The 13,376-nt window shown below is 36.4% G+C and overlaps 1 protein-coding gene across 2 annotated transcripts in view; it reads right to left on the bottom strand.

The window, feature by feature from the left end:
* LOC143241118 (uncharacterized) overlaps nt 1-13,376 on the bottom strand; it is a 121,682-nt gene that overhangs the window by 80,013 nt on the left and 28,293 nt on the right. For both annotated transcript variants that reach the window (XM_076484709.1, XM_076484710.1), the window contains exon 2: nt 1,570-4,208. In XM_076484709.1, coding sequence (XP_076340824.1) covers nt 1,570-3,992 — 2,423 coding nt within the window. In that variant the 5' untranslated portion in view covers nt 3,993-4,208. The remainder of the gene's footprint in view (nt 1-1,569; nt 4,209-13,376) is intronic.

Genomic DNA, 13,376 nt, shown 5'->3' with positions numbered 1-13,376 from the left:
ATTCGAACCAGCGATCCTCAGATTACGAGTAGAACGTCTCAACCTACCTAGCCATGCCGGGCCCTATAGGTTTGTTGTAGGTTAATGTTATCTACACGTTATAGGTTTGTTATAAGTTAATACTAACCCTAAGTTACAGGATTGTTATAAGTTAATACTAACCCCAAATTGTAGCTTTCTTATAATTTAATACTAAACCTAAGTTCCAATATTATAGTTCATTATAAGCGATGAAGCGTCATAAATACCATCAACAGATCACTTATCATCGAATCAGTGGTCCATGACCACAGACAGAAAAGTGGACCAAAGACTGTTTTCGTGATGTCCAAGTAAGAACAAATTACAACTAATTGGTACATCAAAAACCGTGTCTAACATCAAAAGAAGAAATAAAGCAGAATGGAATGTTCATGCATTTCACGCGCCTTTGTTTTTTTGATTACGAGAATGTATAATATCATTATTCGTGTTTTCATTGTTTCTTTACCAACACGCAAAACTGTGATTTTCAAACTGAACTGTTTTCGTAGAACAAAATACTATAGAAACGATTAGGAGTCGCTGCAGCTTTCTAGACTTTAATGGGTGAGTTTTTACACGTAAATGTCTCTACCAGGAGGTTAAAAAGTCCTGAAGTTATCAATGATACATAAAGAGAGAAAGACAAAGAACAAAGTGGAAAAAAACTCAAATAAATTTCAGATCTGAGCTAAATTAATTCACGTACAAATGTTGAGTATAAAAATTGAGGTAATAATGTATAAGGCGACCATTATACCTGTGCGTGTATAAATGTATGTAACATTGTGGAAAGGAGATTACATAATTAATACACCTACAGCAATACTTTCGACAGAAACCATGCAATGAAAGCACGTGTGTATCAGTAGAAAACAAATAACGTAAGATCATAATTATATTATATTGTAACTGTCAACAGTATTGACAGAAAACCATTGATGTGAGAACATTATTCTATTATTTGATAACTGTCAGTAGAATGGACTAAAAATCAGTTCAGTCCTTTTGTTTTAAGTTAAGCATAAAGCTACACAATGGGCTATCTGTGTTCTGCCCACCACGGATAACTGTGCTATAAGTTGGCAGACATACCGCCATGCCACCAGGGGGAGTGGGGAAAGGGTTTACCATGTGAACAGTAACTCTTTATTAGCTGTCTCCTGTTGAGGATAGCTTAATTATTGAAAAGCGTAAAGTTTTTAAAAATTTTATTTCGGTAAATTATACCCCAATAATCATGCTAGCCTATAAATATAAACAATTAGAAACAGTATTTACGTACTATATTCTTACTGTGGCCTTGTATACCCATTTTAAAGTAAGAACTTTATAAGCAGTGATACATTAAGTGATAAAAAATCATAAACTTTAATTATTTTTCTGTTAGATTTGGGTTTAGATTCTGTTGAGATACTTTGTAATTCAGGCCAAAAATAAACCGCTATAGTTGTTTTGTTTTTCACTTAACCATATACCAAACATTCTTTGAGGATTATGCTAGTCTAAGAAACTAGAAAATAATGTATCGAACTTATACATTAATACCTGAATGTTTCTTCATCTTCCTGGATGATATATTTTTGTTGGTTGAACACCTCTTCTGAGCCACAATCTGTTGACGATTCGCAGGTGGCGATGGAACTGAATGATTGGTCGAAGACCTCTGAGATTTCTGTGACTTCTGCCATTGGTTCAGTAGCGTACACTCTTCTGTCCCGACTGATATGATCAGTATTCAATGAATCATCTCTGTCATTTGCAAATGTCAATTCTTCAAAATTTTGTTCTGAAATTTCAATTGTTTCCATGGTCTCAAACCTGCTCAAAGCTTGCAATTTCTCTCTCTCTGCCTCATAAGTATAAACATCAGGACTGGTTGTACCATCTTCCATACTGGTTTTAGGGACATTGTTCGTTTCCTGAAAAGCAAAAGAGGACGACTTTCGAAAAGCGTCGAAATGATTGTCAAAATAATTCAGTTTTTCTCTTTCGTTAAATTCACTCTCACTATTCAAAGGCGTTTTTATTTTTCGAGGACATGGTGGAATGCTCATTTCTTCATATAGCTCCGTTTCATTTGAATATTCTTCAATAACAGAGGACTTTCTTTCTCCTATACATATATCTTTATCTTCAGATGGAGAGCGTGAATTAATATAACTGGTTTTAAGGTTCTTTTCGTGGACCTTTGGTTCAAGTGCTTCGTTTTCAAAGACTTCAAGTGTCTTATGTAATTTATCTAACTGTTCATTACTGTTTTCACCTACATTGTAATAAGAATAAATTTCATTGCTGTGACCGTTTCGGTGTTCAACTGGTACCACATCTTGTTCATCCAGTGATAACACTGCTGAGGAGTTCACGATGTTAAAAATATGTGGCTCACACGAATAGTCTAATGAATATGGTTCATTTTGCTTGGTATCGGGTACAGATTTAGTTGGAAATAAGTCATCCTCAACCACTCTGTCTGAGAGAAAACAGTCTTGAAAGGATTCAGGTGGTTCGATGGTAAACTCTTCTGGCTCTACCACTTCAGTACTGTCTAAAAGTTCTGAATCATCAGAAATATCAAGGTTTCTCTCGTCGTCATCCAACTCTCGTTCCAGCTGTTCAAAAGGACTAAGAACCTGTTCCAAATCGAATGGTTTGGACGGTTTTTCTTGGCTGCTAGAATGTTCCGAAAAGCTAGAATTAGCGGTACTGGTTCTAGAAAATCGTTCAATTACAGTTGACACTGAACTCCCGGTGTCATCTGACTCAGACTCTCTGATCTGCACATCCTCTCCAGAAAGAAGATCAGTGTAAACATTTGCTTCAGATGGCCTCTCTCCGTCCTCCTCCTGGTGTTCGGGATCCTCTAGACGGGCGAGACGTCGTTGCATAAGTTCTTCCCACCCGGGAAGCTTCATGCTAAGTGCCCCACCTCTAAAGGGAGGTTTTTCTGGCAGGTGGTCTGTCTCCTGGGGTGGTTTGGGTAAACGAGGAGGTAGTGGTGGAGGTTGAGATGGTCTTTTACGGGGCCTTTCTGGAAGTAGACGGGTTTTTTCAATAGAAGCAATCCTTTCACTAACACTTAATCCTAGTTCTTCCTGCTGTGTAAAGGTGACAGGACTGTTAGACGAGGAAGGAGGTTTCCGCGGAGGTACAGGAGGGGGTGGACCCTTCCTTTTTCGCGGCAACGGGGGTTTATCTTCGGTTTTTATCGCTTCTGTAATTTTATCCAATAACCGGATTTGGCCATTCATAGTATTTTCTCCGTTCTGGATGGTAGAATTTGGGGTTTGATGTTTGACCAACATTTTGATACACACAGGAGCGTCCCTTAATAATGTAACGCAATCCAAACGCGTCATTTCACATACACTGCGGTTGTCAATTTTTAAAATTTCATCTCCTTCTTGTAAAGGTCTAAGAAAACACTGCGCTCGCGCAGCAGGGCTCTCCGGATTTATCGATTGAATGAAGACTCTTGAAACGCTATCAGTGACGTTAACACCCCCCTCGAACTTCAGAGCCATGCCTAGCCTCTCCCCGGGTAAACGATAAACAATAACCTCCTCTATCACTTTCTCGTCAGCAGAACTCTTTTCGTCATTTTTGTAGTTATTTACTTCTAAGACCGTTACAAAACTTCCTCTTGTGGGAACCACTTCCTGTTTGTGATTCATGGTATGATCTCCGTCCTCTTCTTCCTCTCCCTCTGGTACAGGGGGGAGTCGGTCTTCAACTTTAAGGACGGTAACAAACTCATCGATATCTGTGGATTTTAGTAGGTTTGGCAAAGGGCTAAAGTTTTCGTTTGGTGAAAGGTTCTCTTTAAAACCTTCAACACTTGAAGTTTTATTATTAAATGTCCCATTCTGAGTGAGACGTGGTTTTTTGGTTTGATTCGAATCCTTTGGGCTTGTTTCGACGTCATTGTACACGTCAACAACAACAATTCGTTTCGAAACACCATACATCATGACTGTTACTAAATATTTCCTTCTAAAAAGTACATAATTTCAAATGAAAGGTTAAGAACTGGTCTCATCTTTTTTTTTTCTGGTCTTTTCCTAAACCTCTGGATACGTGCGAAAACAAACAGCGCCCTCTTCTAAACGGTTGTGAAGAGTTTAGTTTCAGTTGAAGATGTTAGTTTTCAAAGTTCGTGTTGTCTCGTTTTTACGTGATCCACTAATCTGAAACAAGTAGAAACACAGAATAAAAATGTTAGTAACATTTAACGTGTCGCTAAACCTGAAATAAAACAAAACATTTCAACACAGCTACTGTGTAAAAAATGGTAATAATATATATATATGATTATATATATTAGGTGGTAATTATATCTCAGGTATGAAGTGTAGTAATAACTAATATATATCTATCTATCTCTGAAGTATAAACAGTGATAATAACATCTCAGGTATGAAGTGTAGTAATAGTTAATATATATATATATATATCTGAAGTATAAACAGTGATAATAACATCTCAGGTATGAAGTGTAGTAATAGTTAATATATATATATATATATATTTGAAGTATAAATAGTGATAATGACATCTCAGGTATGAATAATGGTAATTATATATAAAAATGGCAGATTTTTCTCCATCAGTATATACATACATAACTAAAAGAACTTTGTTTGAATTTCACGCAAAGCTACACGAGGGTTATCTGCGCTAGCTGTCCCTAATTAAACAGTGTTAGACTAGAAGGAAGGTAGCTAGTCATCACCACTCACCGCCAACTTTTGGGCTACTCATTTACCAACGGATAATGGGATTGACCGTCACATTATAACACCCCCAAGGTTGAAAGGGCGAGCATGTTTGGTGTGACGGGAATTCGAACCCGCGACCCTAAGATTACGAGTCGAACGCCTTAACCCACCTAACCATGGCGGAGGTGGAGGTTTAAAATAAAAACTGCTACATTGTACATCTTATTACACACTTCTTCCTCTGTCGTTGTCTTTCGCAAAATATTAATTTAAACTGTTGCTCTAACGTGTATGTTGTAATCTAGCAAGCATTAAAAATGGCGTGTGAGTCAAAGTGTAGTGATATAACGAAGAATAACTGTAAAATCTTCCTTAGGTCGTTAATCCTTTTACAGGTTGACGATTGTTAGGAGGAAAGCTCTTCTTCTTGAAGAAGTCCGCATGAGAGTGGTGTACTACTAGGAACAGTGAAATAGACAATGCTCGTGATCGCCCGCGGGTGTAGTTCATACTTTTTGCGTATCAAAAGAAACCGTGTAATATATTTCAAATTACACACTCTAATACACAATACATGAGCGTGATTTTGGTAGCGTATCAAAAAAGTACAAAGACTCATAGTTTTGTTTTTACTTGATTGCTAACAGAGAATGATGACTCAGATTGAATTTCTTCTTCACTGTTGATAGACGTAGAATCATAATTTGATTTCTACTGTAAAGCTGATGGACAATAAATTATACTTGAATTCTCACTTTATTATTTAATAGACAAAGACTCGTATTTTTTTTGGTAGATTGTTTAGGCAGAGTATTCATGATGAAACTTTGTAGAATGGACGACAACTGTGGAAGACGACGTTTCGAGAATATTCTGCCTTTCGTCTACAAAGTTTAAGTTTCATCAAAGATTCATAGTTTGATTTGTGCTGGATTGTTGACAGAAAAAGAATCATAAACTGGTTTCTGTTCGATTGTCGATACACAAAAAAGTATAGTTTCATTTCTGTTCGATTGTTAATAGACAAAGACTCATAGTTTGATTTTTCATAGACATAGAATTAGTTTGATTTTTGTGCTTGATTATTGAAAGACAAAGAATCATAGTTTGATTTCTTCTTGATTGTTGACAGACAAAGACTAGTAGTTTGATTTCTGCTTGATTGTTGAGAGACAAAGACTAGTAGTTTGATTTCTGCTTGATTGTTGAGAGACAAAGACTAGTAGTTTGATTTCTGCTTAATTGTTGACAGACAAAGACTAGTAGTTTGATTTCTGCTTGATTGTTGAGAGACAAAGACTAGTAGTTTGATTTCTGCTTGATTGTTGAGAGACAAAGACTAGTAGTTTGATTTCTTCTTGATTGTTGAGAGACAAAGACTAGTAGTTTGATTTCTGCTTGATTATTGAGAGATAAAGACTAGTAATTTGATTTCTGCTTGTCCTTATTTCACTACTGTTCTTATTTCTGACCATGAAAATCGTGCCTTACTTCCTCTGATTCATTCTTATGGCGGATGAAATATTTCTTTCCTTTTAATTAAACCCTTAAACTGTTTCTGCGTGTTCTCTATATTGTCTCAACGAACTTTTTGTAGAGAGCGTCGTCTTCATAACCTGTCTTTAGTTAACTGCTCCATTAAGTTCTGATCGTATCGGTTTCCAGACTTCGATTTGTCTTTAGCTTCTGCGATTCATCTTGAAATTACTTTCATTTCGTAAATCCTGTTCTTGGTAATTAAACCTGTTTCTTTAAGCATTTTACTTTTATTTGCCTTGATGATAAGCAACAAATTAAATCTTTTTTATCATGATATTTATAACATCTCTTGAAACTTGTTCCATGTAAGATTGTCATCAATCCTCTCTGCGTTTCGCAGTGAAAGCAGCCTCAACTAATCAACTGCGAGTTCAATATTTCTATACGATTTCATTCCAGTTCTTGGGTTTTCTTTCTCCGTGTCTGTGCTACTGGTTGTTTTAAAATACATCCGCTATCTCTAGGATCTTTCACAAGAAACAACTTCACCAATTTGTACGAGTTGATTTCGAACTGTTTATGTTTAACGCTGCCTCCTCAAATTAGGAAAAAGTTTGTTTTATATTTTCGGATATTCGTGTTTATCAGTGATACGATAAACAAAATGTCCTACCTCATGCTTGCCTTATTTTTGCGTTTTCAGTTTACATTAACTAAACTTGAAAATCTTTTTCCTGTTTTTATCATTTAGTTTCACTTTCACTTTCGAAAAATCGGCATGGTCAAGCGCGTTAAGGCGTGCGTGCGACTCGTAATCTGAGGGTCGCGGGTTCGCATCCGCGTCGCGCCAAATATTCTTGCACTCCCAGCCGTGGGGGCGTTATATTGTGACAGTCAATCCCACTATTCGTTGGTAAAAGAGTAGCACAAGAGTTGGCGGTGGGTGGTGATGACTAGCTGCCTTCCCTCTAGTCTTACACTGCTAAATTAGGGACGGCTAGCACAGATAGCCCTCGAGTAGCTTTGTGCGAAATTCCAAAAACAAACAAACACTTTCAAAAAACTAACGTGAAACTAGTGTTCCTGTGTTTTGGTAGTTTTCCTTGATAGTATTTTCACATTTTAACTTCTCTTTGAGGTTTTTTTGTCTGCTAACTTTAAAACCCTTTGAAGCTAGTACACCAATATCTTTTATACTTTGTATAGATGTTTCTGTTTAAAACTCGTTCGTACACTTTTTATTCACGTGTTTCATCGAGTTCAAAGCTATTCATTGTTAGAATTTTCTTCTTGAAACCTTGTCTCTATTGCTGTTATGTTGTCCGAATAATTTACACGTTTTGAATCATGTTAAGGACTATCTTGTCCTTATTTCTGAATGTTGTTCCAGTATATTTACCCGTTTTGAATCATGTTAAGAACTATCTTGTCCTTATTTCTGAATGTTGTTCCAGTATATTTACCCGTTTTGAATCATGTTAAGGACTATCTTGTCCTTATTTCTGTATGTTGTTCCAGTATATTTACTCGTTTTGAATCATGTTAAGGACTATCTTGTCCTTATTTCTGTGTGTTGTTCCAGTATATTTACACGTTTCAAATCACGTTAAGGACTATTTTGTCCTTATTTCTGAATGTTGTTCCAGTATATTTACCCGTTTTAAATCATGTTAAGGACTATCTTGTCCTTATTTCTGTATGTTGTTCCAGTATATTTACCCGTTTTGAATCATGTTAAAGACTATCTTGTCCTTATTTCTGTATGTTGTTCCAGTATATTTACCCGTTTTGAATCATGTTAAAGACTATCTTGTCCTTATTTCTGTATGTTGTTCCAGTATATTTACACGTTTTGAATCATGTTAAGGACTATTTTGTCCTTATTTCTGTATGTTGTTCCAGTATATTTACCCGTTTTGAATCATGTTAAAGACTATCTTGTCCTTATTTCTGTATGTTGTTCCAGTATATTTACACGTTTTGAATCATGTTAAGGACTATCTTGTCCTTATTTCTGTATGTTGTTCCAGTATATTTACCCGTTTTGAATCATGTTAAAGACTATCTTGTCCTTATTTCTGTATGTTGTCCGAGTATCTTTTGAATCGTGTTCACAAATGTATTATCTCTATTTTAACAGGCCGTGTTGGGTACACCTTTCGAATCTGTAACTGACAAATATCACATTCTACTCTTCGTATTTTGGGTCAATATTTGTGAAACTTGCCCATTAATGTCTTTACCTTCTGTGATATTTGTGAAGTTTTCTCAGAAACGTTCGAGATCTTTTCTAGAGTACAATTCAACCTAACTTCTCATGTAATTCATATCTATTTCTGTCTGATTATAATATTACAGATTACAAAAGTACTCTGTTTCAATTTGTCATATTTTTTTAAAAGGTTAAGCGATACAATAAATTATCTAAAAGGTATAGAATCCCTTGTTCAGGTGTAACTAGCATTCAAGCTTATCGCTTAACCATTGAAGATGTGTGTGTGTGTGTGTCTTAACATCTAAGATTTATATTATTAGTTTTACCTTTGAGAGTTAACTGTGTTCAAAGTAACTTGTACTATTAGTTAGCTACGATACTAGTACTTGTATTCATCCAGGTTTGTTGTATCTTAAGGCTTAACGTGATCATTTAGTAATTTCGGTCCGAATTTCTCGTTCTTTCTCCCAAAACTGGGTTTAAGTTTCAGAGACTAGATACATCGTGATTAATTTAAATTAACCTAGTTACGTTTGATGTTAAACATATAGCGTTATGAACTGAAATCTGCACCAAAAGACTGAATCACGTGAGAGTTATTATACCTTACATGTCGTTAGTTACTAACATTAATGTTATTTTTATACAAAACTGAGTGTTATCATTCCTGTTCGAGAAGCTACGTTTTGTTTCTTATTCAGTGCCTGTCTACAGCACGTAACTGTCTTGTACAGCATATTAATAATATTAAAGTCGTTATAAAACAGCCTAAGTCACCGTTTCTCAAAGTGTGGGCGTACTCCACCAGGGAAACGCAAATTATCTCTTGGGAGAAATGAGCAAATACGTTAAAGTTAATAGAGTATAATAATGTAGAATTAAGCATTTTAATATATATTTTATTAATGGTTTTGTTTTGGGTTTTTTTTAACTCCGCGCAAAGCTGCACGAGGGCAACCTGCGCTATCCGTCCCTAATCTAGCAGTGTAAGACTAGAGGGAAAGCAGATAGGTCATCAACACCCAGTGCCAACTCTTGGGCTACTCTTTCACCAACGAATAGTGGGATTGACAGCACATTATAACGCCCCCACGGCTGAAAGAGCGAGCATGTTTGATCTGATGAGGATTCGAACCCGTGATCCTCGGATTACGAGTCGAGTGCTTTATCCACCTGGCCATGCCGTTTTATTAACGGAAATAATAAGTAATTACTGCAACATGTCAATGGGTATCCGTCTTTTTTTTTTTATATCTCTACGCTTAACTCACTTTTTTTTCACTTGAGAAAGAAAAGAGGAAGGAACCATACTTATTAAAGAGGTCGGGGTAGATGGATGACAAACGTTTTAGAAACATTGGTCTAAGTGGTAACTTTTGTTTTTAGTGTGGTAAATGATACAAGAGCAGAGAAGATCCTTATCTTTGTTGTCAAACACAAAGCTACATGGTGACGTATCTGTGACGTATTTATGGCAAATATCCAAGCCCGATTTTGACCGGTAAAAATAAATCCTTAAACTTATCTCTCAGCCACCAGGGGATCGATTCTTGAATGGTATAGAAAATTTTGTAATTACAATTTTCTTTTTAAAGTTGGAAAGACCTTGTTTAAAGCTGGAAGGGTCCTATTTAAAGGTAGACCACCGTTAAAAGAGGAAGAACCCTAGATAATTGTGGACAGACCCTAACTTTATAATTAGGGTTTATTTTTTTAAATATATTCAATAAAACATATACAATTTTGAATAAATATTATGCTTGTTACAGCTGCTAAATATACCAAGTTCAATTTATAGAGCTATACCTCACACTTCCGCCAAAATATTTACAATGTGTGTGTTTTCTCATTGCAAAACCACATCGGGCTATCTGCTGAGCCCACCGAAGGGAATCAAACCCCTGATTTTAGCGTTGTAAATCCGTAGACTTACCGCTGTACTAGCGGGGGGGGGGGCGAATATTTACAATACACCATAACAGTTTAAGTCTTCGTAATAGATAGCTCTCAATAAGTTTGATTGAAGTGTAACGTGCATCACATATTAATTCCAACCGTGTTTTATGAATTGATTCTTTATTCTACAGATATTCTCTGACACACATCTCTTATTATATTTAAACACCTTCAATATATGTATATTTTAAAACCGAATTTCTATATAAATCTTATTGTATGAATAGAATAACAATTAACTGTCCAATCTCGTTTCAGTTCATGCTGCGTCCAAGAATCTACGAAGACAGTTAAAAGAGAGCTTTCCCGGTGCACAAGGTTCCTTGTTGTGACCAGTGAATGAATTCAAATCAAAATAATTCTACACTACTTTTAATTTAATTTGAACTTATTAGAAGTATCATAAGATCTGTTCACCATTAAACGAGATCTCGTAATCTGAGGGTCACGGGTTCGAATCCCTGTCACACCAAACATGCTCGCCCTTTCAGCCGTGGGGGTGTTATAATGTAACGTTCAATCCCACTATTCGTTGGTAAAAGAGTATCCCAAGAGTTGGCGGTGGGTGGTGATGACTAGCTACCTTCCCTCTAGTCTTAAACTGCAAAATTAGAGACGGCTAGCGCAGATAGCTCTCGTGTAGCTTTACGCGAAATTCAAAAAACAAACAAAATATTTATATAATTAAACAGGTCCCTTCACCCTTTAACAATGGCCTTTTCACCCTTAAAATAGTATTCTTCCACCCTTAAACATATTCCTTCCTTCATTAATCAGATTTTATTTACTCATAAACAAAACCTTTCCCCATTTAACCAGTGTCCTCTCAGTATTTTAGTATTCACCGAAATCTGTTATTGTGTCTTGCTGAAGCCATATTCTGAAACATTATAACTGTGCGGTGTTGTAAAGAATGGCAACTTGGCGCCATCTAGTAGTTCAAATGGAATAAGTATACATATCAGTCTCTACGGCTTCTCTAACTATAAAGAGAAATATTTGCTGTGTATATTATTTATGTCTTAAAATTCTTACCGCCGATCTAAAAACTTGTATTAATAGATATTAATTCCATTTTTGTGTCATCAAGTTTTAAAATATTTCTTAAATAGAATGAAATATATTAACAGCGGTTTGTTTGAAAAAGACGTTCTGAAATCTTTCACAAACAGTTTGTTTGTTTGTGTTTCTTACAGCAAAGCCACATAGGGTTATCTGCTCAGCCCACCAAGGGGAATCGAACCCCTGATTTCAGCGTTGTAAATCCGAAGACATTCCGCTGTACTAGCGGGTGACCTTTCACAAACAACCTATAAACATTTAATTAGCTGAATAAAATATATCAGTCACAAACTACCGTACACAACCAAAACAAGAGAATTTGTTCGCTTATTCTGAATTTTATGTAAAGTTACACGACGGCTATCTGCGCTAGCCGTCCCTACTACAGTGACAAACTAGAGAAAAGGCAGTTATTCATCACCACCCACCGCCAACACTTGGCCTGCTTTTTTTCCAACAAATATTGGGATTGACTGTAAAATTATAACGTTCCCACAGCTGAAAGAGCGAGTGTGTTTGGTAGGAACCCGTGACTCTTAGATTGTAAGTCAAGTGCCCTAACCACCCGTTCATGCCGGGCTCAGTAAAGTTTCATCACTCAGTTTTCAAACACACCCTCCCAACAACCCCCCCCCCCATCAACTTGGGTTTTACATCAAAAGTTATTTAATGTTCTTTCACTATTCTCGGCCTGGCATGGCCTAGCGTGTAAGGCGTGCGACTCGTAATCCGAGGGTCGCGGATTCGCGCCCGCGTCGCGCCAAACATGCTCGCCCTCCCAGCCGTGGGGGCGTTATAATGTGACGGTCAATCCCACTATTCGTTGGTAAAAGAGTAGCCCAAGAGTTGGCGGTGGGTGGTGATGACTAGCTGCCTACACTCTAGTCTTACACTGCTAAATTAGGGACGGCTAGCACATATAGCCAGCCCTCGAGTAGCTTTGTGCGAAATTCCAAAAAACTTTACTTTTCTCTTTGTTATAGTTGAAATGTTTAAACAACACTTTTAATAATTTAATAATGTTTTAATAATTTTTAATAATTTTACGGAGGTTCCGTAAGATAATGTGTTATCTTAAATGTGTCATTAAACCAGATTAAATAAATGTGGTTATTATTTACCAATAAATGTAAAAATTATGAAATATAAAAATAAAAGTAGCCCTAATTCTTCTCCGACATATTCGTTTAACAAAACGCCAACAGATGGCACTAACTACAAATCATTACGAACAATACCGTTGATGAAATCACTTTGTTTGGTTTGATTTAAATTTTGCGCAAAGCTACACGAGAGCTATCTGCGCTAGCCGTCCCTAATTTTGCAGTTTAAGACTAGAGGGAAGGCAGCTAGTTATCATCACCCACCGCCAGCTCCTGGGCTACTCTTTTACCAACGAATAGTGGGATTGATCGTTATTATAACGACCCCACGGCTGAAAGGGCGACCATGTTTGGTGTGACGGGGATTCGAAAATTGCTTTGTACAATATGTGTTACACACTCATAACAGACTATCACAAGTCACAGTTGAAAACAAAATTAAAATTTATGTTGTATTTCCAACAATATATCAAACTGAACTTTGAACCAATTACATTTCTTAAGTTATATTTTTGTTAAAACTGAAATATGAAAACTTTTTGTGTTCTTTGTTTGTTTAGAATTATGCGCAAAGCTACATAACAGGTTATCTGTTTTTCATGGTGTGAATCCGCAGACATAGTGCTGTACTACTGGGAGATAATTTCGTGTTATTCTACTTAGATATTTACTCACCTGCAAATAAAATAAACAAAACCACTTTCAATTACCCAAGATCAGGTAATCGTCTACCCTAATGTGTAGTACAAGGACTGGGTGAAATAATATACCATTCATAAAGCTATACCAAGCGGTGACCGGTGGGATTAACTGCATTAGTGT

Source organism: Tachypleus tridentatus, chromosome 13 (genome assembly GCF_004210375.1).
Source record: "Tachypleus tridentatus isolate NWPU-2018 chromosome 13, ASM421037v1, whole genome shotgun sequence".
Classification (NCBI taxonomy): Eukaryota; Metazoa; Arthropoda; class Merostomata; order Xiphosura; family Limulidae; genus Tachypleus; species Tachypleus tridentatus.
Note: the sequence above shows the minus strand (reverse complement) of the source record. Positions and strands in the feature narration are given on the sequence as shown.